Consider the following 25,227-nt stretch of genomic DNA (forward strand, 5'->3'; position numbering starts at 1 on the left):
GCAGACAGCCTTGCAGACCCACAGCCGCCGCCCGGCTCGCGCGGCTGCAGGACCCCAGTAACCGCAGGCGCCCGGCCTTTCCCCGGGACCCTCGCTTCAGTCCCGCCTCCCCAAAGTGCAAAACATTTACGAAGTGTGCAGTGCCCTGAGAGCTTGGGTCCCCGGAGCGAGCGACCGTGCTTGCCCCGCGGGCTGCTAGCAATGGTGCTTCCGGCTCGGCCAGCTAGTCTGGGTGTGCAAGGCTGGCGAACAACGAGTGTGCGAGCGCGCGGCTGCAGAGCCCGCGCCGAAACCCAGGTCCCTCCGCCACTGTCCTCGGGATAGATGGATCCATTTCTGCTTTCTGACATTTTCCTGCTGGGCGGGGTTGCGGGGGGAATGTTAGGGGGCGGAGAGAGTAAGAGAGGGAGGGAGAGGAGAAAAGGAAAGAGAGGAGAGGAAGGCAGAGACAGGAGAGAGAGAGAGAGGAGGAGAGAAGAGAGAGAGGAGAGAGAGAGAGAGAGAGAGAGAGAGAGAGAGAGAGAGAGAGAGAGACAGGCAGTCAGCTTCCCCCAGCCCTGTTTTGTTTTCTCTAATTGGTCCTGGGGGAGGCGAGGGAATTGGACAGAGGCTGGGCCAGGCGAGCTGGGCTGCCTTTAATTGGCTCCTTTTTTTAACTGGAGGGGAATCAAACAGGAGAGCGAGCGACAACGGGTGGGAGAGCGAGAGACCGAACGAGGAGACGCGAGGAGGAGGGAGGAGGAAGGGAGGGAGGGAGGCGGGAGGAGAGCGGAATGAAAACCTCGGAGGGGCGAAAAAGCAGCACAGCAAAGCCCAAGTTGCTGAGCGAGCGGAGCGCTCCCGCGGCCCGGAGCCGAGCGGCCGCCGCGCCCAGGAGCCCGGCCCGGCCCCGCCCGCTCTGGGCCCCCGCAGGCCAAGGCCGCCGGGCGGGGGCGGGGACGACCAACTTGGGGTGCGGCGCAGCCCCGCTCTCCCGAGAGCTCGGAGCCCGGGAGCGCCACGGCCGCGGCCAGACGGCGGGAGAGGAGCGAGGCGAGCGGAGGTGGCGAGCGGCGCCCGCGCCGCAGCCCCGGCCTGGGGAAGAGCGCGAATATTTTTCAAAAGACTCAAACTTTCCTCCTTTCCCCGTTTTCTGGGGCCCCTCTTGCCTGGAATTGCTCTCCAGATTCCCGCGGGGCGCCGGGCTGCTATTCCTCCCCCGGGTTTCTCGGCGACTCGGCTAACTTCACGGACCCGGGGACCTGCGGCGCTCGTCCCTCGGCCGAACCCAGCCCGCGCTGCTCCCCGGATCAGGAGGGCCGGACCCGGGGCTCCTTCGCCGCCGCGAGTGCGTTCAGCCCGGCCCCCTGAGTCGGGCCGCTGAGCCCACGGCAGCGGCCGCAGGACTGGAAACAGCGTATTAACTCGAGCGGAGCCCCGGCCTCCCCGACTCCGCTCCGCTGAGGGGCGGCCCCAGTGCGGGGAAACGACAAGTTTGTCAGTCGTCCGTGGCCTGTTGGATCGAAGCGCCGCCGCCTCCGCCGAGAGGTCCCAGGCGCCCAACATCCCGCGCGGACAGCCCTGGGGACCCGCGGCGGCTCGGCGACCGGGCTCCTCGGGTCGGGGCGCTGGCTGCTGCGCCGGGCGCGCCGAGGCACCCGGGGCTGGGCCAGCGCCCCCTGCGTCCCCACGCGGGCAGCGACCCCCCCGGAGGAGAAACCCGGGTCGCCGCCACCTCCGCCTCTTCAATCTCCTGGTCTTCGTCGCCACTCTCTCTGTCACCTCTCAGGGAAAGGGGGGACATAGGGGAGTCGCGGGGCCCCGGCGAATGCGCCCCCCGCCGCCTCTCGGGCTGCGCCGCCTCGCGGGGATGAAGCACCGGCCGTGAAGATGGAGGTGACCTGCCTTCTACTTCTGGCGCTGATCCCCTTCCACTGCCGGGGACAAGGAGTCTACGGTAAGAGCCCGCGTCCCGCTCCACCTTGGCTTAGCCCCGCGCGGAAACTTTGCAAGAGGCGCAAAGTGCGCGCTGCCGGGGTTTGGTGGAGACCTCGACTCGGACTCTGGAGTGGATGCCCGCGTCCCCGCCCTCTCCAGGGCGCAAGGAGACCGAGCTAGCGGCTTCGGAACACAGGGGCGGGTCGTAGGGTCTGGTGTGAAGCTGGGATGTCAGGGGGAGGTACCCACTTTCCCACACCCTGCTAGAGGCGGGAATGATTAGGAACCCTTGAGAGCACCCGGTCGGCTCGGGAGACCCGGACAGACCCAGCCCAGGACTGGTGCAGCGACTTGCACCGAAAGCTCGTCCTGCCTCGGCCTCCGGAGTGGAAGCCAAGCGATGCATGAGCCGGAGTTGCCGCGCGGCTTGCGGGTGAGCCGGCTGTCAGCACCGAGGCCCGGCGGCGGGCTCGCCTTCCCCGCTGTTGCTGCGGCTTCGCTTCTTCTACTCACGGCTTGACAGCCTGATCAGGATGCCGACATTCCCTGGCTCCGGCGCCTACGACCCCGGCATCCCTTTTCGGACCTTCCCTGAACCAGTTCTTCCCGTCTCCGGTTCCTAGCTACAAACCCCAGCCCCACCTTCCTTCTTCCTGCGCGCACACACAGACACATTCAGCCACCATCCCCAGAAAACGCAAACACGGCACGCACCCACCGGGATACGTGTCCAAACTCTGCCTCCTGCCACGCAGCCTTGCTCCTGCGTCCGCACGTCTTGCTCTGGTTTCCAAGGGAGACTCTGGTTACCCCTTCCCCCTTCCATCCTGTGGGTTTTCCCAGGGAAGGCCCCCCAGGGCAGGCATCATCCATTCAGTCACCTGGCTCAGCCTCCCGCAGTGCCTTAACCCCACAGCACTGAAAGTCATTCTCAGGGGCCCAGTGGCCGTTACTTTGCTTTCTCTTGACTGCAGGATGGCTTGTCCAGATCCCTTTTTAGTGATGTGTGGCTGGGGCGGGCAGGATTCTCTCTCTCCTTTTCTGTTGGGTGGAGGGACTAATGATTCCTCTTTTAGATCCAGGGGAGTCTGACCTGTTCTTTGTGGGGTGGTATAGGCACTGACTACTGGCTGCCAGCCTCAGGTGCTGAGGGCTAAAGCACCCTGGAGGGTGCCTGGCCGTCTGCCTGTGCCTGGCAAGAGGAAGGGGTGTCCTGAAGGGTGTCTGGGAGGTGACATGCTCCTGGCCCTACCCAGCTAGCTGGCTTGGGCTTAATTCTCTGGTAAGACTAGCCCAGGCATCTGGCCAAACTCTGCTTCTTAATTAGTTTGTGTGTGTCTTACTGCATGGCCCCTCACAGATGCCAGCAAAGGCAGGAAAGAATGCAGCAGGGACTGGGAGAGGCTGGGTTTGGGGGAGGAGGCCACAGGGCAGGTCCTGGAGGACTTGGCCTCTCCGGGGCAGATGAGGATGCCAGTAGACTGGGGTTTCTCTTAAGTCTTCTTTCTCCCCAAGTCAAGGTGCCTAAGAGAGGTGCTGCTGAGGTCTTTGCCTTCTCAACACAGCCCTGGGCTGGGGAGAGTGATGGAGAGCCCTTCCTGCATGCTGCTGTCCTCCACCCTACCCTCCTTCCCTGTGCCATTGCGTGCATTTGGCAAGACCCATTCCTGGTCATCCCTGTCTTCTATCCCCTCCAGCTTCTCTAACCTTCTCTAGGCTGCTTGGGGCTCATCTTCAGGAGGTTCCTCTGTTCCTAGTCTAGTAAACCCAGCAATGAGAGTGGGGTTTGGAGTCAGGGGCAGTGGACCCTCATTTCAGAGTACTCTAGGGCCAGGATTCAGCCATAGGCTTATCTATACCCTTTTCTCTCTGTGTTTTCTCCCCTCCCTCCTGTGCCTAGGTCCCAGTTGCTCTCACTCAGAGCCAATCAAAGTGGGCTAGGTGTGCTGGGCCCAAGGGCCGATCCCGGGCCCTTGGGTGACATGCCACTTTTCCTTTGAGAGCTTGGCTTCAGGCAGTGTTGAGGCCTCAGGGGAAGTGCTGGGTTTAAAAGTCTTTATTGAGATGGATGAAGGTGGGAGAAGATTTAGGAGGAGGGAGGAGGATGACAGGAGGTCGCTGAGTTCCTTGTGATGCTAGAATCTTTGGCCACATTCAGCAGAAGGGAGGATCTCTGTAGTACCAGGACTGGCTTAAGAAGTAGGTCAAAGATCTGGGACTAGTTCTTCTGGCCCCCTCCCCAGCAGTCTTTCTGTACCCACAAAGCAGAATAAACAGCATGAGAGTGAAGGCGGCACGTAGGGACCAGGGATGGCCACTCCAGCCCAGCATTGCATCCAGCACCTAGCATGGTCCCCGTCATAACAGCAGGAGCTCGGCAGGTATTTGTTGAATGAAGAAAGGGCCATAGTTGGGGGCAGGCTGGAAATTCTTTCTCCATGAGAAGTCTCTCTAGGACTTGGTTTCCAGCAGGGTAGTGGGGCATTGTTTAAGGGTCTCTGCTTAGGGCGAGTCACAGAGTCCCAGCCTGCAGCCCTAGAAGAGAGAAGAGGCTAGAAGCCTAGTATTGCCCTGGCACTGGGGAGGGAGGCAGCAGGTCTAATTCAAGAGCTGTAGGAGAAAAATGTGTATCCTGAGGAGGGATCCCCTGCCCCTGCCCCTCTGCCCCCAGGCCTCTGTGGATAAGGGAGGGGCTGAACAGAGGGGAGGAAGACGAGCAGGCAGTGGAGGGCAAACCTGACGGCATTCGGCCTAGACTGTGTATCTCTGCTGAGGCTGGTAGGAGGTAGGTGCCTAGAACCCTATGTCCTGCTTCCCACTGAGGTCCACCACCTGCCCTAGGATCCATGGTCTGCAATAGGGTTGGGGAGGCGGCACTCTCAGTTTGGCCAGGTGGCTTTGTTCTTCTTTGGGGCACAGATGCTACAACAGCCAAGTGCTGGACCAGATGGTCCATTTGGAGCTGGTTCTCCCTCCCTCCCTCGCCTCCCAATCTCCTGGCCCAGTTTGTTGTCCTCTGGGGTGGATCCTGTAATCTGTTTTCTGGCAAGCCAAGGGGCTGGGCTGGCCCCAGTGGCCTAGTTCTGGGGCAAAGGCAGTAGCCAAGTGATGGAAGAGGAATATCTTGCATGTGGATAGCGTCCGGGAACACCCCGCCTTCTGTCCTGGCTTTTCCTCCTCTCACAGCAGTTGGACCACAGGTCGCTGGGATTCCTCTCCCTTACAAAAACATAACAAACCCCTGAATTATTTAATATGCAGAAGTGGGAATTGACATTATCCTTAAGACAGGTTGTTTGCAACTTACTGGTGGAAGTCAAAATATTTCACCAAAGGTGTCATCAGAAACTACTATCCTATGCTAATTTTTGTAGGAACATGAAGACAGATGTTGAATAATTTGACAAGAGCAACATAGCTTACAGAATTATCACCAAATCCGTTTTTTTCCCTCCTCTGGGGAGTACGGAGAAGGAATTTCAGGAAGTGAGTGTCCCAGTGTCATCTCCTAGGTGTTGATCTGGGTGTGGGTACTTGAGGTTTTTCACTGGAGTTCCTATCCCATGCCTTGAAGCTTTGGTTCCCTGGGGCTAACCGAGGCTTGGGGTTCTCTTGATGTCCTCAAGAAGCTCTGTGCTTCCGTTCTTTCTTTCTTCTCACTTACAGAAATTGCACAAGCGAGGGAGAGCACCTTGTGTCCACAAATCCAAGCTGCTTTGTTTGCTTTGCTGGCGTTACCTCCCCACCCCAAGTTGATTTCGGCCCCTCAGCCAGCCTGAGGGCTCCCCAGACCCTTGGTGTCAGGCTGGAGAGCCCCCGCTTTAGGGTCAAGATTCTCATGACATCCCGTCCTACATTACAGGATGAAATCTGTGCTTCATGGTTGGGCGGGGACTCTAGGTCAGGGGAGGAGGTCGGTTAGAGGGGATTTTATTAGCAAGAAAGCATCCTTGAGGGGGTGGGCAGGGGATAGCTGAGAGCTGCTTGGCTAGGCTTGGCTGTCAGCTGCTGGGGCCAACGTGGCAAAGCCTCATTTAGAGCCTGGTATATTAGCTCTGCTTTGCTGGAACATGGAGGGACAGGCTTGGAGGGGAAGCGGGGTGGAATCTGTAGGCAGAATGGAGGGAGCTAATCACAGCCGCCAAGGCCCGGCAAATGAATGATGCAGGAAATCAATACCTGGGGGCGGGAGTGGAAATCCGGGCAGTGGTAGCAGCCCCAGCTTCTCCCAGCTGCCCAGGAGGCATGGAGGAGGGCCTGGGAGGAGTGAGACAGAGGCAGGAATGTGGAAGACAACCCCACCCCAAATGCCACTGTCCCCGTGTCCCTGCCACTCCCCCGCCACCCCCCACTTTCATCTCATGGCTGGGCTCATGGAAGGTGAAGTAGGAGATGACCCACCTGGTGAAGACGGAGGACCTAGGAGATGGAGTCTTGGGCTCTCACTCCTGAAGAGCCCTGCCTCACCTCCCACCTCTGGACACCTGAGCCTCACATGGTCCCAGGTCCCCGGTGTGTGTGTAACTGCCTAGGGGCCCTGCCCTGTGCGGCTGCTGCTGCCGTTCCAGATGTGGCCAGCAGGGGGAGGGCTTGGCCGCCACATTGCTTCTTGCTTTTCCTGGGCTCCCGTGGGCCTCACCCTATCTAAGGGATGAGTTATGCTCATTCCTCAACCTGGGGCTGAAAAGGGCTCCTCAGGGCCTTCTGGATTTCCAAGCCTCCCTCCAGCTCCCATGTACCCACCCCGGTGTCCCTAGCACCTGCCCGTGGCCAAAGCCAAACTTGCTGTGATCTCAGATGAATCAGGTTTTCCCTAGGCCCCAGCTGGATGCTGGGGCTCAGCTTAGCCTAGTGGGCTCTTGCTCTGGTAAGGCTGTGGCAGGGGGAATGGGGGTGCTTGTGCCCATGCAGAAACGCCTCTGTATAAACCTGGCACATGGCCCCCCTTCTGCATCTTCTCCCCATGGTCAGAAGACCCTGCTTTGCAAGCATACATCTGCTGCTAGAAGGTACTATGTACCAAGGGGCTTCTCTGGCATTTAAATGCTGATACAGGAGGCAAGAGCAAGGCTTAGCTCAAAGGAATGAATATTTTTGTTTTTCAACAATGAAATCTCGTTTTTCCTCAAGTCTAGGAATAACACCATGAGTAACTGCTGTGAGTAACATAGTGCTCTTTGCAAAACAATCAAGGAATACATAGAAGTATAAAGAAAGAAAGCAAACCTCACTTGAAAACCCACTATTCATTTGGTCATGGTTTTTTCAGGCATCCTTTTGTGTGAGGGGGAATGAACCTTTTAGGGAGGAGTGTTGGTTAGAGCAATAATCGCTGATAAGTGTGTAAGTGCCACGTGACTTACCAGGCATTTTCATGCCTCTGCAGCCTTTGCTTCCATGACATTCTGAGAGGTCAGCACAGGGGGTACTATTGTCTCCATTGAACAGATGAGAAAACTGAGGTTCCAAGAGTTTTAGTGACCTGCTCAGCATTGCACAGCTGGTAAGAAGTAGCGCTAAGACTCAGTCCCACTGGATCTTCTGATGTGCAGGGAAGGAAAGCAGTGTGGGTTCCTTTCACTCATCATTCATTAAATGTTTACTGAGCCTCTAACTTGAGCAAGACCCAGTTCTGGGCATTGGCAGGGCTACTGAGGTGAATAAGATGGAAGGTGAAGGGGAATCACATGTAAGATGGGGGAAGATTTTGATAAATGTCATGTAACAAGGGCAGATAAAAGGTTGTGAGAATTTGAAGGGTGAAGTAATTGCTTCCAAGGCCTTGTAGAAAAGGGAGCATTTGAACTGGCCTTGACAAATAGAAGTAAGGATTGAGAGGGGCATTCCTGGTGGAGGGCAGATTGTGGCAAACGCCTGGAAGCTAAGGAACCCAAGTGTGTGAGGAGTTCGTGAGCTGTTCAGTTGTGCTGGAGCATGAGCTGAAAGGGAATTGGGGCTGTTAGGGCTGGAACAGTAAAGGAATTTTTTTTTTTTTTTTGAGATGGAGTCTCACTCTGACTCCCAGGCTGGAGTGCAGTGCCACGATCTCGGCTCACCACAACCTCTGCTTCCCAGATTCAAGCAATTCTCCTGCCTCAGCCTCCTGAGTAGCTGGGACTACAGGCACACTCCACCACGCCCAGCTAATTTTTGTATTTTTAGTAGAGACGGGGTTTCACTGTGTTAGCCAGGATGGTCTCAATCTCCTGACCTCGTGATCTACCCGCCTTGGCCTCCCAAAGTGCTGGGGTTACAGGCATGAGCCACTGCGCTGGGCCAGAAATAATTTTAAACATTGCTAACATTGACTGTCCAACCTGTGGTCATGAGTATGCTTTATCTTCAGTCTCATCACAACTCCTTGAGAAAGTCATTTATCAGTCCCTTGTCCAAGTGGCAGACCTGGACTTAAACCCAGAACTGCTCATTGCAAAGCTGTAAGGAGGATGTCAAACAGGGAGCTGGGTTGATGCAAGCCATATTATGGGCTAGGTAGCCATGCCGCTATGTGTGGGAAGAGGCCATGCTGGACAGACTGTCAGGTGGCTTTGCAGTTGTCCAGGGGAGTCATAGGGAGCTTTGTGGGCATGTGCAGTAGGTGTGTTCCAGGCAGAGGAATAGCCACTGCAAAGGCCCTGGAGTAGGAACCTGCCTGGCCTGTTGGAGCAACAGTGAGGAGTCCAGTGTGGCTGGAGCAGCATGAGCCAGAGGGAGGGGAGTAGAAGGTGGGGCCAGAGAGTTAGTAGGTCCAATTGTTTGGAGCCTTGAAGGCTATGAAAAGACTCTGGATTTTGTTCTGCATGAGATAGGGGACTATGGCAGGGTTTTGAGCAGAGAAGGGACATGAACTGACACCTTTTTAATAGAACCGTTCTGGCTGCCATGTAGAGAATAGATGGTAGGGGTTTGAGGATGAAGGAAGGGAACCGGTTAGAGGCTGTTGCAAAAGGCAAGACACAAGATTGTACCATCATTAAGCACTGAAAATGTATTGGAAAGAGTTCAGGCGAGAAATAGGAGCTATAAACGGCTCTGAGATTTGGAGCTGGGAGACTTGGCACACAGTGATAACAGGTTAAACAAAAGCCACTGGAAGTCAGACAGGTTTGGGGAAATGAAGTAGTTAAGAGCCTCGACTTCTGCATAAGAAACCTGGGTCTGAATCCTAGTTCTGCCCCACACCAGCTATAAAAGCCCAAGAAGTTACATCTGCTTTCTAAGCCGTGGCTTCTCCGCTTGTCAGATGGAGATCATCGTACTCACTGCGTGGGTTTGTGATGAGACGGTGCCTAAGAAGCTCTGAGCACAGTGCCTGGCACATAGCAAGGCCTCAGTAAATAGTTTTAGTGACAATGTGAGTGAAGTTTTGAACTTCATGGGGTTCTGGTGCTGGAATGTCTGGGGGGGATATTGACAAATTGGGTGGACATGAGCACTGAGCTCAGGACAGAGATCAACTCAGGAGAGGTAGATTTGCACATCTGGATTTATGTCTGCAGAAGGATGTGGGTTGAAACCATGAGGTGGAATAAAATTGCCGGGGATGAGAGAGTAGAGAGAAGGGATTGGGCTGAGGCCAGAGCCCTGGGGAGCACCAACGTTTAGGGGGCAGGAGGAGGCCTGAGAGGGGATGTGGACCGGAAAGTCTGTGGCAGAGTCTGTGAGAGGAGGAGGTGCAATGAGAAAGGGCCACCAGGGAACTGGGGAGCTCGGGGGCAGCTGCAGCACAGAGTGGGGATCCTCAAACTTTCCCGTGCACAAGTCTCCCCTGGGATCTTGTGGAAATGCAGATTCTGATTCAGCGGGGCTGGGGCTGGGGCTGGGGCTGGGGCTGGGCTGGGCTGGGCTGGGCTGAGACTCTGTGTGAATCTGGGTGGTGCCGATGCTGCTAGACTGGGGATTGCGTTATGCATAATGAGGGCTTCAAGTAAGAAGACTGGACTCAGGTTGGAGGGCCAGGTGGGCAGCCTACTGCCTCTGAGGGTCCTTGCCCAGTGGCCTCGCCTCTCTGAGCCTCAGTTTCCCCATGTGAAGGCTGATTCAGGCACACTTACCTCTTGGGATTACAGAGAAGCCCAGGAGTGATAGCACTTTGTAAACTCGAAGGTGAACTATGAGGACTCTGTTTCACGAGCGCAGAGGGGGTGGCAGGCAGATGGCAGGGAGCTCCGGGTGTGGGTGGCATGTGGCAACAGGAGGTATAGGCTGCGCTTTTGAGAAATGTGGAAGGCCAGGGAGGCTGGAATAGCAGCTCCCCTTCCCCAAACCCAGCCTTTTGCCTGTGAAAGGCTGGAGCTGCAGGGGTGGGTGACCTTGGTGGCTGGGTGGTGGCTTGAGCAGGCTCAAGGTCACTGCTTGGCTGGCTTTGAAGATTCCACCCCAGGCTCTTCTTGGTTCTTTTCCAGTCCCAGAAACTCAGCTGAGATACGTTAATTATCTGGAGGACTGGAAGCTGTGTAGAGAAGTGGTTCTCAGCCCTGGCGCATGTCAGAACCACCTGGAGAGCTTTTTCAACAACAGATGCCCGGCCCCACCCTGGGCCTCCTGAATCAGAAACCCTGCAGGTGGCATCAAGGCATCTGTGGCTGTAAGAGCTGTTTAGATGATTCTTGGGCACAGCTGGTATAGACGGTGTGTCTGAAAAAGCCAGGCCAAAACAGATGTCTTCTTCCCTTGGACTTTCTGAGGGCATTTCCTGGTTTTCCAAGTCACTGCCCAAGCCTAGTTTCAACCAAGTTCATCTGAACCTGGAGTCTTAGGAAAAAAAAAAATCCACTGATTATTTTCTAAACTGTGAGCAGGGAGACTTTCTAGTTCAATGGTGCTAACTGGAAGGTCCAGGCCAAGAGTCTGGGAGACTGGCCCCTCTTCTGGCTTCTAACCAAGGGACCTCCAGTCCCAAACCTAGAGAGATGAAGGAGTTGCCTTCAGAAACAGTTCTCTTTGATTTTTAATAGGTAAATTATGGTACCTTTTTGAAATGTGGCCCTTTTGTTTATTCTCTTTCCTGTTTGCTTAAGAATAAAGTGAGGCCAGGTGCTGTGGCTCACACTTGTAATCCCAGCACATTGGGAGGCTGAGATGGGAGGATCACTTGAACCCAGGAGTTCCAGACCAGCCTGGGCAACATAGTGAGACTCTGTCTCTATTACAAAAAAAAAAAAAAAAAGAATGAAAATTTCAGAGCTGGAGAACAAAGTAGCAATTCAATGTAAAACCAGCAACATTCATTTTATTTGAGACAGGGTGTCACTCTGTCTTGCAGGGTGGAGTACAGTGGTATGATCATAGCTCACTGCAGCCTCGATCTCCTGGGCTTGGGCAATCCTCCCACCTCAGCCTCATGAGGAACTGGGACTACAGGCATGCACCACCATGCCTGGCTAATTTTTTTTTTTTTAGTAGAGATGGAGGTCTCACTATGTTGCCCAGGCTGCAAAGGTTGGGAACCCTGCCTTTTAACATTTTGCCTCAAGGTCACCAAAAGGCTGATGGGGCTCAGCCATCATGACACATTCCAGAAAGGAAAACAGCGGGAACGTTTAAAAGGCAGGCCTGTCCACTGAGTCTGCTGTCTTTAAGGAGCTTTCCCAGAAACACCCTACAGTGACTTCTGCTTACATCTTACTGGCCATTCTTAGCTTCAAGGGAGGCTGAGAAATAGGGTTTTTTAGATGGGCACATTCCCATCTGAAAAAATATCTGTATTCTGTTAGGAAGAAAGGGAAGTGGGTATTGTGTGGGTAATGAGCAGTCTTTGCCACAAACACCCATTTTAGGGGCAGTTGGTGTTTCTTGAATGAGAGGGGATTTAGATAAATGTGAATGACTGCTCTCCTCCTCACCTCGCCCCACTCTGCCAGCCTAGCTCAGGTAGGGGTGGGGGGCGGGGGGTCCTGGCTGCTCTGAAGATGCCCAGAAGAGACCTGAAAGAAGACAGAGACCCAGAGGAGGGAGGTGACTTGCTTGGGTCACTCAGACATTCAAGTGAGAGTCCCACAAACTTCCCGTCTGCCAGCGAGGCAGACACTGTCTGTTCACACGTCCATGGGATTGTCGATTTCTACCGGTTGGTACCTCTCTACTAGCAGGTGTCTCCTTTCAGTCCCAACAGCAGAAGAGCTCTGTGGTTCCAGAAAAAGCAGCCTCCTGATTTCTGGGAACAGAAACGGCTGGGCTGTGTGAGAAGCTCTGGTCCGGAGGTGATCTAACTCATCTTTCTGCCTCTCAGCAGGCCCACTGCTGTTTGCTCAGTGTCTCTGGTCCTTCATTTTGGGAAGCTCTTCCCATTGACCTTATTTCAACTTGCTGTAACAATTTATCAGAAAGAAAGATTCAGGAACCGAGAACTCTGAGTTGAACTTGAGTAACTCCTTGGCCCTGAGACTCTCCCCAAGTGATTCTTTTTTTTTTTTTTTTTTAATTTTTTGAGACAGAGTCTCACTCTTTTGCCTAGGCTGGAGTACAGTGGCACCATCTCAGCTTACTGCAATCTCTGTCTCCTGGGTTCAAGTGCCTCAGCTTTTGAGTAGTTGGGATTACAGGCATGTGCCACTACACCCAGTTAACTTTTTGTATTTTTGTAGAGATGAGATTTTGCCATGTTGCCCAGGCTGGCCTTGAACTCCTGATCTCAATCAATATGCCCGCCTCGGCCTCCCAAAGTGCTCAGATTACAGGTGTGAGCCACTGTGCCTGGCTGCCAAGTGATTCTTTAGAAACTTGTGATGAAGGCATTTCCCCCATCTCTGAGAGGGATACTGGGCGGATAGAGATGGGGAAATGAATTGAATTTCAGTGGCCTCATCTACTTAGGTTTGATTCCAGTGTTCCAGTAAAATGCAGAGGTCCTTGAGGAGGCCAGGTTACCTTCTGGCAAGATACATAAAGCCACAGGGCAAGCTGAAGTTCTGTGCCGTGGCAAGACCTGAATTCACTTTTCTTTCTGGAATGAGACCACAGCGTAGACACAGAGAAGGCCATGAGGAAGGGCACAAGGGTATGGCAAGGAGTCAGCTGCCAGCCAGTGGCCTTCAATGACCCAAAAACAGATCTTCCAGATTGATTGCAGGAAGAAACTGAGACCACAGAAGGCAAGTGGCTTGTCAAGGGCACACAGCAATTAGGTGCCAAGGCTGAAGTTAAAAGCCATGTCAAAGGACTTTCTACAGCTGGATCTTTCTCATTCTCTTGTGTCACCTCCCAGGCTTAGGAGAAGCCAGGACATGTCTGCATGGCGTTTATAAGCTCATTGTGTGCCCACATCTCTATAATCCTTCCCCCTCCCCTGTGAACCTCATTTCTTATTCTCAGACCTCATTGCATCCAGACTACAGAAGCTGGGGCTCATTCTGGGTGTAGTACTCTAGTTAGATGTTAGAGGCCCTTATTGGAAATGTCGGGGCACCCCCGCACCCTTGTGGGTGGGAAAGTGAGCCTACTTGGTAGTGTGAACTGGAGGTTGCTGCCAGTCTCCACCGGGTCCAACATCTTGTCACACTGCCTACAAGTTCCACTTTAGAGTTATTAACAAGTTAGCTGGCAGAAGCACTGCCACTGTTTCCAGAAGGTTACTTTGGGAATACCCGGCAGCCCTAAGCCTTCTCCCCATGGCACAGGTTGGTTGATCAGATGAGTTGGATCTTGAGCCATGAGATTCAGGCAAGGAGGTTTCCAGGGGAGTGATGGGTGGAGGAAGAGAATGATGGTGGGGTATTTGATATGTGTGTAGAGGGGTCGTTAGGCAATATGTGGACTCTGTGTTGTGGCCATGTGAGAAATTTCATAGTGGACACCATGGACAGTCAAAACACACTTGGACTCATAGTCTTAGTTTGGGTTCCCCCAGAAGTAGACTCTGAGATAAGGAGCTGAATGCTGTAATTATGTGGGAGGTAAGTCCAGGAAACTCTGGTAGAGGAATGGGGAAGCGAGACAGGGAAGCAAAGGAAGCCAATGAAAGATGCCTTATCAAGTCAGTTACATCGTTGTCCCATGGGGGAACTCTGGTACACTGTGAAACACACACTTCAGAGTTATCCCACCATGGGGTGAGGGAACTGGGGCATGTATACACCCACCCTGTGTCTGTCATTGGATGAGGCTGCTTCTGGGAGTGTTAATTCCCGGTACTCCTAAACCACGGCACACACAGGCAGCTCAAGCTCTAGTGGCCAGAGATGGCCCTCAGGCAGAGAGGTGCCCGCAGGCATTGGCAATTGGGAGTTGGCTGGTGGTGCACTGAAGTGTTTAGGAAAGGGGGTGCAGGTGGGGCAGCAACAGTCTGTATTACATCTTGCCTAAGCCATGGTCTTGCTTTTTCAGAGCCAGCCTGCTGTGTGGAGCTCTTTGTTTTTAGATCTCATGTTCTGGGCTGCATGTACCAGCTTCCATTCCAGGCTGAAAACTCTTCCCCTGCAGCCACCAGACCTGTGCACTGCTCATTTGCTTCCTTGGATTTTGTAGTCAGAATCCAAGTGTGTTGATTTCTCCAAGACTCTCCTGATATAATTCAGGCTCTCCCTGAAGGATGCCTTATACCTGTGGAGGACGGGGTTGAGCATCACTAAGGACACACCCAGAATCTACAGGGTCCTTTGGGCATTGCCATGAGAGGCACCATGTTCTCCATCCCACTGAATTTAAAACCAACATAGAGGTGGGGACAGTCTAGCCCAGAAGACCACTCCTTCTCCCTGTAGACAGGATTCTGGGTGAAACAATTGTTAGGGGTCAGAGAGTAGTAAGGTCGACTGCATTCTGTCTACTTCCCTGCCCAGGAGCCAAGCCATGGGCTGTGACCAGAGTGGCCTGCACCCCTGAATATACCTGAGCCTCATGAGTCTGGCTCAGAGCAGCACTTCCACCCTGTTGTATATTTATCTCTTCTCTAATAACTGGGACCTGAGATTAATTAATTCAATATCTATTGAACCCCCCACCCCCACCCCGCCAATGTGCCAGACTCTGTTCTAGGTGCTGAGGATACAACAGAGAGCAAGAAAGAGATGATCTAGAATCACACACTCATGGAGTGACAGAGCCAGGGTGAATCTTAGGGAAAATCTAATCATTTGTCAGGAGAGAAATCTGAAGCCCAGAGAAAGCAAGAGAAGTTCTCAGGCCACACAGCAGAGAGGGGGCTCAGCCTGGAATCAACCTGCTCAGTTTTTGTTGTTTGTTTTTTGAGGCGGAGTCTCTCTCTGTCGCCCAGGCTGAAGTGCAAGGGCGTGATCTTGGCTCACTGCAATCTCCGCCTCTTGGGTTCAAGGGATTCTCCCTCCTCCACCTCCCAAGTAGCCGGGATTACAGGCACCCGCCATCACACCCAGCTAATTCTGTATTTCTAGTAGAGACAGGGTTTCATCATGTTGGCCAGGCTGGTCTCGGACTCCTGACCTCAGGTGATCCACCCGCCTCGGCCTCCCAAAGTGCTGGGATTACACGCGTGAGCCACTGCGCCCAGCCTACCTGCTCAGTTTTTAGAGGCAGAAGCCAATGGTCAGAGGTGAAGGGTCTCACCAAGCTGATGGCCCTGCTGTATCTGCCAGTGAATACTCTCTTCTCTTCCACATCCATCTCCCAAGCCAGATCCAGATTCTCATTTCCTGAGGGGTGTGTATATGTGATGTGGGCAAGGGCAATAGGCAGGGGGCATGAGTACTTTCTTTTGATCAAGCCATGCACCTCCTTTACGGTGCCTGCTGGCAAAGTGGCCTCAAGTGATACTAGGAAGAGCTTGCTACTGAGGGATGCCCTGATATGCTCAAAGCACTGACACCCTTGTCTGGTTCACTCCCTCCTTTCTGGGGACTTCAGGGAGCAGGGGCTGCAAAGTCTGGCTGGGGTGAAGGTGGGCTTCATCCCCGCATTGTCCCCTCCCCGTCTTCTGTTGGAGATCAGTGCGTATGTGTATCTGTGTATGGGGGCCACTGGTATGAGATAAACTTCTCTCGCTGGGTATGTCAACAGAAGCTGTAATATATTCCTCCGGTTCTCTCTGCCTCATGCGAGTGCACATTATTTGTATTTTTTGTGCATGTAATATACAATGGCATGTGAGTGCTGTAGGTGTGTATATGTGTGACGATGTTGCACAAAAGAACATGTATGTATGTGCAGGGAACTATGTATATGTGTGGTAGGGGGGCCTGCAGACCTCTTTGGGGGCTTCTCTGGGTCCACTTTTATCTCACTGCCCTCCAGATGGCCTTTGCCTTGGTTGCAAGGCAGGGGGTGGGCACGGGCATCCAGCATCCTGGGTCATCAGTCAGGGACTTATGTCCAGCCTGGGTATGACCCCACCACCCTTCCCAGGAGACCTGAAGTGGGGGGCAGGGGCGGGCCGAAGCTGGCCTGGAGCTCCTGGCTAATTTTCCTGGCCTCGATCGATCCAGCAGCTTCTCCTGAGTCTATTAGCAGTCCGCAAGTGAAAATATCCCCCATCGCGAGCCCTGACCTGAGACAGGGAGGAATCCATAGCAATTTGTTCAAACAGAGGAAAGCATTTCCCTCTGATTTGTATTCCAATTTATTCCAGGCAGGAAGGGGGTCAGGGTAGGAGGGCAAACCCAGGCACTGCCAGAGCTAGCCCCAGACCCGTCCCCTTTAAGCCCCCATGCCAGCCTGGGTGGCAGCTGGACCTGCCCAGGGTTCCTGGGGGTGGGGGGCTGAGGAGGAAGGGTGGACCCCAGTAGGGGACAGGGAGGGAGGTCCACCAGCCTTCCCAGCAGGCCCTGCTTGGCTGGAGAGCTCAGTTGTGGATTTGGTTTTCACAAAACACAAAGCCGCCTGCTCGGAGCCTCTCTCCCGGGCACTAGGGCCTGCGCCAGGTGTGCGCTCACCCGCTGCACCCGTGCCAGATTGGGGGCTGGGCTGGGTATGTGGAGACAGTGGCCCCAGCTGGGCTGAGGGGCAGGGGGGCTGCTGAGGCCCAGAGGGGAGCTGGCACCTTTGAAAAGTGCTGGTGCAGCGTGGAGAGCTCCGGCACGGCCTTCCGATCCAGTGCTCATGCTTCCTTCCCAGCCGGAGCAAACTGGGGCTCTCTGGTGTCCTCACCAGGGACTCTTTTGAGCACCTACACTAGTTACAATTCTGGCTGTATTAAGTCCATGCTGTTTGCCGGGCACTGGACTAGTGCTGCTGCGTGTCTAGTGCTTGCAGGGTCTGGTCTTCATCTGCCTCAGTTTCCTCACTGGTGTTGCTCCACCCTCTGCATACCTCTGTCACCTCCTTCATGCATCTCTGCTCAACCCTTCTCACTTCCTCTTGGGAGGTGCTTCTCCCTTCTAAGGGTAGCCCTAGTGGCTGAGGGCCTCAGGGCTCATGCCTCTGAGAAAGCTGGCTTCGTTTCTCCCAGATTGCTTCCTTTGGCCCCACCTTGCCTTCCCCGTCAGGGCACAGGCCTCCACAGAGTGCCATGGCAGCTGGAGAGGAGGATTCTGGGAGGGGTCAGGCAAGTGGTCCCGCATAGCTCACCTTCCGTCCCTACCTTTGCCTTCCCTGGTGTGTTAGCGTCCCCCGGGGAGGGGAGTAACCAGAGAAGTTCTTCACACTGAGGTGTCAGCAACTAGCAGCTCTGAGGTCAGCTGTCGCACATGACTTGCCAGGCTCCATGACACCATCGAGATCTAATTTCAGAATCAAGTAACTAAATATAACGAAGTCGATGAATAACCATCTCTCGTTCAGGTAGGGAGGCAGTGTGGCCTGAAGGATAGGACCAGAGGCTTCTGAAACAGACCTGGGGTGGAGGTCTGCTCGGCCGCTCACTAGCCATGTGATCGTGGGCAGGTGTTGCACTGTGCCTCACTTACCCCATGCACAAGACAGGGTTAATACTGGTACCTTCCTCAGAGGGCTGTGATAAAGGGGAAATGAGGAATGCGTGGGAAGCCATGTGCCTGGCATGTGGGAGTCAATGACCGCCACTGCTCGGAGGAGGGTTTGCTAAGTGAGTGATTCCACCGCCGAGGCCAGGCTCAGGAAGCTGCCGCTGTCATTGGTTGAGGCACAGTGGCTGCCACCGGGGAGACGGCATGGGAGGCTCTGTGTACAGACACGTGACACAATATTGGGACAGAGAGGGAACAAGACTGAGACCCTCGCCCAGGAGGAAGGGTAGAATAATTCCAGTCCTCTTTCCATTTTCCGTTTGGGGAAGTTTATAGCAAGAATCTTCCCTTTTAGCTACTGTACAGGGCTGGGAGACAGGTGTTTTGTACCAGCCCTTTACTGCCACCCACCCATTTCAGACCCCATTTTCCTCCCGGGGGCAGCCTCCCTCCTCCTGCATCCACAGCCCTCAGCTGTCTCCTGATAGGGGCTTTGCTGTCCCTGGCTGTGATTGAACTCTGGTCCAGTTGTCCTTCTCCATCCCCAAGTCCTTCTTTTTTCTCCCCCAACCTACTCAATTTCAAGTCATTTACAAGTTGTTCAGAGGCTCAGCATTATAATCAGATCCTATGGAGCCTGCCACTTATGTGGTTTCTAAAATTTTAGCCAAAAAAGGAGAGGAAACCCTTCAGTGATGGAGAAAAAATGAGAGACTACTTAAGCAGGAGGGCAGGTATTGCGTTTCCTGATTTATAAATATACCTGATGCTAAATAAAACATGTTCCTAAACTTTATGTTTCCTGAATTGCTGCTTGAAAAAATAGATTGTTCATCCCTTTAAGGGATTTAATGTGCTTTTGCTCCCAGGGGTGCTCGCCTTTTGAAAAGGATACAGAAAGAGAATAAACAAGTGACTATTTAATATGCAGGGTGTTGATTTGATGAGTGTTATGAACGCACAAAGCAGGGAAAGGGATTGAGTGTGATGGAGGTGAGGGCAGGTGGGCTGTCTTAAACAGGGAGGCCAGGGACGGCCTCTCAGAAGAGAGCTGAAGGAAGGGATGGAGCAGGCTCAGGAAAGCTGGGGAAGAGCAATCCAAGCACTGGGGAGGGGGTGAGGCTGTAAGTGCAAAGGCCCTGAGGTGGGAGAGGGCCAGGCCTGCTTGAAGACTGACAAAGAGGGCAATGTGGCCGGAGTGGGGAGGGCGGTAGAACGGGAAATGGGGCCGGGAGCAGATGGCAGAGGGCATGGCAGGCTGTTGAAAACGCATTGGCTTTGACTCCAAGTGGGATGGGAGTCATGGCAGGGAGAGCAGAGGAGCAATGGGATCCTCTGCCTGCTCGTGGAGAACAGGCTACAGCAGGCAAGGGAGGAAGCAGGGAAGCCCTATCAGGAGGCTGCTGTCATAATCCAGGCAGGCCTCAGTAGTGGGGGCTAAGACTAGGGTGGCATCGCAGGGGGGCAGATTCCCGACTGGTTCTGAAGGTCAAGCCGACAGAGCTTGCTGGTGAATTGGGTGTGGGGTGTGGGAGGGGCAGAGAGGTCATGGATGGCTCCCAGATTTCTGGCTGATACTTGGTTAACGGGAGACAACGTGTTCCCACTAATACAGGTGTTGGGGGGTGAGGAGTGGCTCCCAACCCTTGGGAGTACTGGGGGGCAGTGAAAGTTGGCTGCTGGAGGTCAGTGGATGGAGGGGCCATAAAGCTAATGAGGTCCTCGTTATATTTCTGCTCCCTGGTTCTTTAACCTCAGAGCTAATTTTCCTATGGTCTCCTGGGTTGAGGCCAAGGCCTGGCCTGGGTGAATCAGGTAACTCCATATGTAGAGATGGCTTTCGGGGTTACTAGAAGTTGGGGTGCAGCACCTCTATCTCCCCCTGCAGCTGGGTAGGGTGTTTTCCATGAGCCGGAGCTCTACCCACGGACCCACAGTGACCCGAGGTCGGGGGGTCAGAGACTGCCTGGCTGTGGGAGAACCCCCAGAAATGCTGTCCTTCCCTTCCTTTGTGTGCTACTGTGGCCAAGGCCTCACCAGCTCTCAAGCTGCAAGATTGATTTGTTTTCATTGCTGTTATTGTTATTATTATCCACTTAAACAACTTCATAGGAAAAAAAGAAGCCCAGTGACTATCAAACATTAACCATTCATTCTAAACTCCCTGCCCATACCTGTCAATATATTTTTACATAGCAGTAAACAGTGGTCCGTTCTGCTTTCTCAGCTGACTTTATCTCCTACACACGTCTCCTGTTATTGACTGAGCCCTCAGACCTGTCACTTTAATGGCCACAGGGCACCCCCTGTATCGATGTGCTAGAGTTCCTAGAGTTCGGGTCACCATTTCTCTGCTGCTGACCGTTTGGGTAGGAGCCAATTTCCCTTTCTTTTAAATAGCTCTGCCATGAATATCCTTATGTGAATTACTTTTTCCTTTTAAATTATTTCCTTGGGGCCTATTCCCCAAAGTGAGATTGCCTAATAGGTCATAGGATAGGAGCAGTTTTATGGTTCTCATTTCGCACTGCCGGGTTGTGTGACAGAAAGTTTGAGCTGGTGTTGTGCACACAATGGATTTTATCATTTTAATTTATTTTCACTGGTTTAATAGGTGCATTATGGCCTGCTTTTTAACTTCCAATTTGCACCTCCTGAAGCCATACTTGGGTCGTTTGGCACCTAATAATAATAAGGCCTGATCTATGCAGAACTTTACAGTTTACATGATACTTTCTTAAATGTCATCTCACTTAATAAGACGCTATGAGCCTAACGTTATTGGCCTCTGTTTTATATGGAGAAATGGGGGCTTAGGCAAGTTAAGTGCTGGAGTGGAGCTTCTAACTAGTTCTTGCAGGTTTGGTTGCTTTTCTTTTCTTTTCTTTTCTTTTTTTCTGTTGAGACGGAGTTTCACTCTTTTTGCCCAGGCTGGAGTGCAATGGTGCAATCTCAGCTCACTGTGACCTCCGCCTCCTGGCTTCAAGCAATGCTCCTGCCTCAGCCTCCCGAGTAGCAGGGATTACAGGCGCAAGCCACCACACCCAGCTAATTTTGTATTTTTAGTAGAGTTGGGGTTTCACCATGTTGGCCAGGCTGGTCTTGAACTCCTGACCTCCAGTAATCTACCAGCCTTGGCCTCCCAAAGTGCTGGGATTACAGGTATGAGCCATCATGCCCGGTCAGGTTTGGTTGCTTTTCTATTGCACTATGTGGAAAGGACTCCCTGCTACCTATCTCCGTCCATTCTTATGTGAGGGCTCAGAGTCCCCAGATGCCCACTGCAGCCCAAATCCAGTGCCTTAGCCTCATTTTCTCCCTTTGGCCCCTACATCCAGGCCTATGCCAGAACCCCACGCTGAGCCTGCTTGAGGGTTGGGGTTTAGCCCTGTGGGCCTTGGAGAGAGCCATGTTCCATCCCTTTGCCTCACTGGGCTTTTTGATCGGGTGGTGCTTTGGGGACTTCTTGCTTTAGCAAAGCCACTGCCATCCCCACATCCTGGCCCAGGCTCTGCCTTCTGGGTTGGGGGCCTGGATCTGGCAGTGTGTCTCCAGTCCTACCCTGGTGGTGCGCTACCCCTAGCGACTGTGCTGCAGACTCCTAGAGACCGGGGGCTGTCAGGCTCCACTCTGGGATAGGAGGACCTTCTCAGAGCAGACACACTCTGAAGCATGAGTCTAGTTTTATTCCAGCCCCTTCCAACTGTACTTCTAGCGTATCTACTAGGCAGCATGCACTGTGCACAGGGCATTCCATTCTCAGTGGGTTTCACACTCACAATAGGGAGCCCTGCTATGTCCATTTTATAGTTAGGAAGCTGAGGCTCTAGACTAGATGGGTAAATGATTTGCCTCAAGTCACCCAGAAATTACTGTTTCCGTGGGCTTGGTTCAATAGGTATGCTTTGACAGGTGCAGGCTTGGTCAGATGTAGACCCTGGGCTGCTGCCAGGGACTGGTGCCAAATGAATCACAGTGATGGGGTCTCCAAGACCAGCAGAGGTTGGTGGGGCTAGAACTTTCCTTTCTGGGATCCAGGAAAGGAAATTTTACATGAGTAACCATGAGTAACCCTGCTTCCATGGGTCCCACATCCCTGGGCCAGGAAGGCTCAGACGTTGGGATCCTAGGAGTCATTCTCTGCCCTGATGGGTGGAAGCCTCTCTTTTCCACTGTCATCTTACATATTCTCACGGGGAGAGCTTTTCCTCCCAGTGATTACTACTTTCAGCCCACCTTAATGTTCTGATCTCTCAGGATTACAAACTGCTGGTAATCCTCCAAAGTAGACCTCATTGAGTTTCACATTTTTTTCTTGCAAGACTTTGGAATAGGTTCCCAGAGCATCCTGGGCTATATTATTAAATGGAAATGGAACTGAAATTTATTAAGTACCTGCTGACTACAAGTCATTGTGCAATGTACCCAATATGCATTTTCTCATCGAATCCTCATGACAACCCAAAAGTTATCTCCACCGAAGCCTGAGATGTAGTATTATTCCCATTTTGCAGATGAAGAAACTGAGGCTAAAGGAGGTTAAACAACTTTCCCAAGGTCACTTGGTCACTGAGTAAAAGGCAGAGCACTCCTCCCTACCCCTCATCCTATGCCGTTGAGCAGCCCTCTCAGATTTGCATTTAAAGCCTCTGATCAAGCGTTGCCCAACTCGTCCTGTCTTTACTGATTGGAGATGACCTATGTCCCCTCATCATTAACGGCTTTTTGTTGTTGTGTTTGTGCTTTTTTGAGACGGAGTCTCTCTCTGTCGCCCAGGCTGGAGTGCAATGGCACGATCTCGGCCCACTGCAACCTCCACCTCCTGGGTTCAAGTGATTCTTCTGCCTCAGCCTCCCAAGTAGCTGGGATTACAGGCACCCACCATCACACCCGGCTAATTTTTTGTATTTTTAGTAGAGATGAGGTTTCACCATGTTGGCCAGGCTGGTTTCAAACTCCTGACCTCAAGTGATCCGCCCGCCTCAGCCTCCCAAAGTGCTAGGATTACAGGCGTGAGCCACCGCGCCCGGCTGTCATTAACAGTTTTAATTCTGGCATCCTGGGACCCACCAGGAGAAAGTCCCTTTATAGTTTTCATCAGGAGACCTAAGAGTCCTCATTAAAGGCCTGTCCAGACACCCTCTAGTTCCATAAGTGGGTGTGCAGATTAGACTTCCACTGTAGACAGTGAAGACTCTGTGAGCATCACCTGCCACTCTCCGTACCTGTGTGCCTTCCAGTGAGATCAGGATGTGGGCACAGTGGTGCTGAACATCCCCAGGGAATGGGACATAATGGACCGGCCAGCACTTACAGCAGAGGAGAGTTGTAAGGGCGCCAGCCTCTCCCAGAAGCTCCAGGCGCCACAGTGGCAGTGTCTGCAAATGGAACAAGGCCGTGCAAACTGTAGCAGGCTTGCATCTGACTATGAAAGCAGAGCTTGTTTTTGCACTCAATTGTGGTTGCAGGGTGGCGGCCTGCACACTGAAGCTTTCAGCTGTGGCTGGTTGCCGTATTCAGTGACAGCGCCCTTGTACCCAGAGGTCAGAGACACATGCACTCTGGTTAGGGAGAGATTTTTGCAGCCAAAGGGAAGGTTGGCTGAATATGGGTTTGGTTTTGATGAGCAAAAAAGGCCTTGTATCGGGGAACAGGCTTTAATACGGTTTGCAGCAGGGAGAGGGCAGAGGTTCTTCGCCCAGAAGGGCTATGCCTCATTTGGCTCTGTGTCCCAGCGCTGAGGGCAGGAGATTTCACATAATAGGTGCTGAGAAAATGTTACAAAGCCAATTAATGAATCAATGGCAAATTAAAAGGTGATTGTGTGTGCCATTTGAGGGATGGAGAGGACAGGGAGCGAGAGGGAGGATGGGAAGGGAATGGACTCAAACACGGGTCTAATGACCGAAGAGAGAATGACCAGAACTGGATGGGCCAAAAGTCTGTTGCTGCTTTCCCTCAAGATGCTCTGCATTAGGGCAAGGCTGGAGAAGATGGTGTGGGTGAGTTGGGGCTGTTTCAAGCCGGCTTTCCTAGCATAGAACTGGAGCCCTCTCCAGCCTCAGAGCACCCCTGAGAAGTCACCTGGTCCACCCCCGGCTGGTGGTGAACAGAGGACAGGCTCCAGCCAGCTGTGCAGAGAGCGGGACTGTGGTAAGGGCAGAGCAAACCCCGATGCAGTGAGCACAGAAGGGCAGGGTTAATTTTCCCGAGAGGCCCACGCTCGATGGCTCACAGTCTGCAGAGAGGCTCAGAACATCATCCCTGGCAGAAGGAGGCCCAGGTGGAGCAGGCCAGGCACCTGCCCAGGAAAGCCTCCTCCCAGGCCCCCGGCCACCATTCTCTGAGCAGCTAATTAAAAGAGAAAAGTCTGTTAATATTTCAGCACTGTTAACTCTGCTAAATTATTAAGTGTCCATTTGCATTACATGCATAAAAGGATCAATAAACACGTGCGTACCAGGATCTGGGAGGGCGAGAGGTGTCACGGTGAGGGAGGGACGGTTTCTGAGGATGCTGCACAGCGTGGGTCCTACCAGGAACGCTGAGACTCCGTCCTGAGCTGTGAGCCCTGCACTGCATGAAAGATGGCGAGTCAGACAGGCTCCAGACCAATGGGGTGTCCTTGGGTAACTTATATAACCTTGCTGAACCTCAGCTTCCTCATCTGAAAAGTCCGAACCATAACAGGCTTGTTAGGAGCAATAAATATGATAAAAGATATAAAGCACTCAATATATTGCTGGCAGAGTAAATGTCAATAAAGGGTAGCTATTGCAGTTAATGTTATATTATGGGGATGGGGGTGGGGTGAGGCCTGAGACAGCACTAGTCTCTAGTTCACTGCACTCCCTCCCTGCTCCCTCTCTGCCTCTCAGTAGGCCTTTATAGGCATCGTTCTTATTCAGCTTTTCTAGCTATTCGCTTCCCTAGTGCAGAGCCTGAGTGCCATAGCTCCCTGTTACCTCAGAATCAAGTTTAGCACCTCATACTGATAAGGGCTTGTTGAATGACTGTCTGAAGGAAGCCAGGACCAGAACACAGATCGCAATTCTGTACCTCTCCATCCAGAACACTCAGTGATGCTTCTGGGAGGTGGCTGAGGTGGTGGCACTTGCTCTGTCATCTGTGGGCAGATAGAACTAACTCTGGGCGGGGAATTTTGCAGCCCTTCCTTCTCCTTTTGTTTCCTTGCCCCTCCCTCACCCTGCTCTTTGGTCGTTTCCCAGCCCGCAGACTCACTTCCCCTGAAGGAGCCGGAAGCAGGAAGAAGGCAACGGTCCTCTTCATTGATTATTGGCTGAGCTTTTGTTTTTTTGAGATAGGGGTCCTGCTTTGTTGCCCAGCCTGGAGTGCGGTGGTGCAATCATGGCTCACTGCAGCCTCCATCTCCTGAGCTCAAGCAATCTTCCCTCTTAGCCAGGATTACAGGCATGTGGCACCACACCCAGCTCATTAAAAAAAATTTTTTTTTATG

General features: G+C 53.1%; 1 protein-coding gene across 1 annotated transcript in view; it reads left to right on the plus strand.

Moving 5' to 3' along the window:
* The first annotated feature begins 696 nt into the window (after positions 1-696).
* Positions 697-25,227, plus strand: part of MDGA1 (MAM domain containing glycosylphosphatidylinositol anchor 1) — a 64,229-nt gene continuing 39,698 nt past the window's right edge. Inside the window, exon 1 of the mRNA XM_023213041.1 lies at positions 697-1,936. Coding sequence (XP_023068809.1) covers positions 1,870-1,936 — 67 coding nt within the window. The 5' untranslated portion in view covers positions 697-1,869. The remainder of the gene's footprint in view (positions 1,937-25,227) is intronic.

The sequence above is a fragment of the Piliocolobus tephrosceles genome, chromosome 5 (genome assembly GCF_002776525.5).
Source record: "Piliocolobus tephrosceles isolate RC106 chromosome 5, ASM277652v3, whole genome shotgun sequence".
Taxonomy (NCBI): domain Eukaryota; kingdom Metazoa; phylum Chordata; class Mammalia; order Primates; family Cercopithecidae; genus Piliocolobus; species Piliocolobus tephrosceles.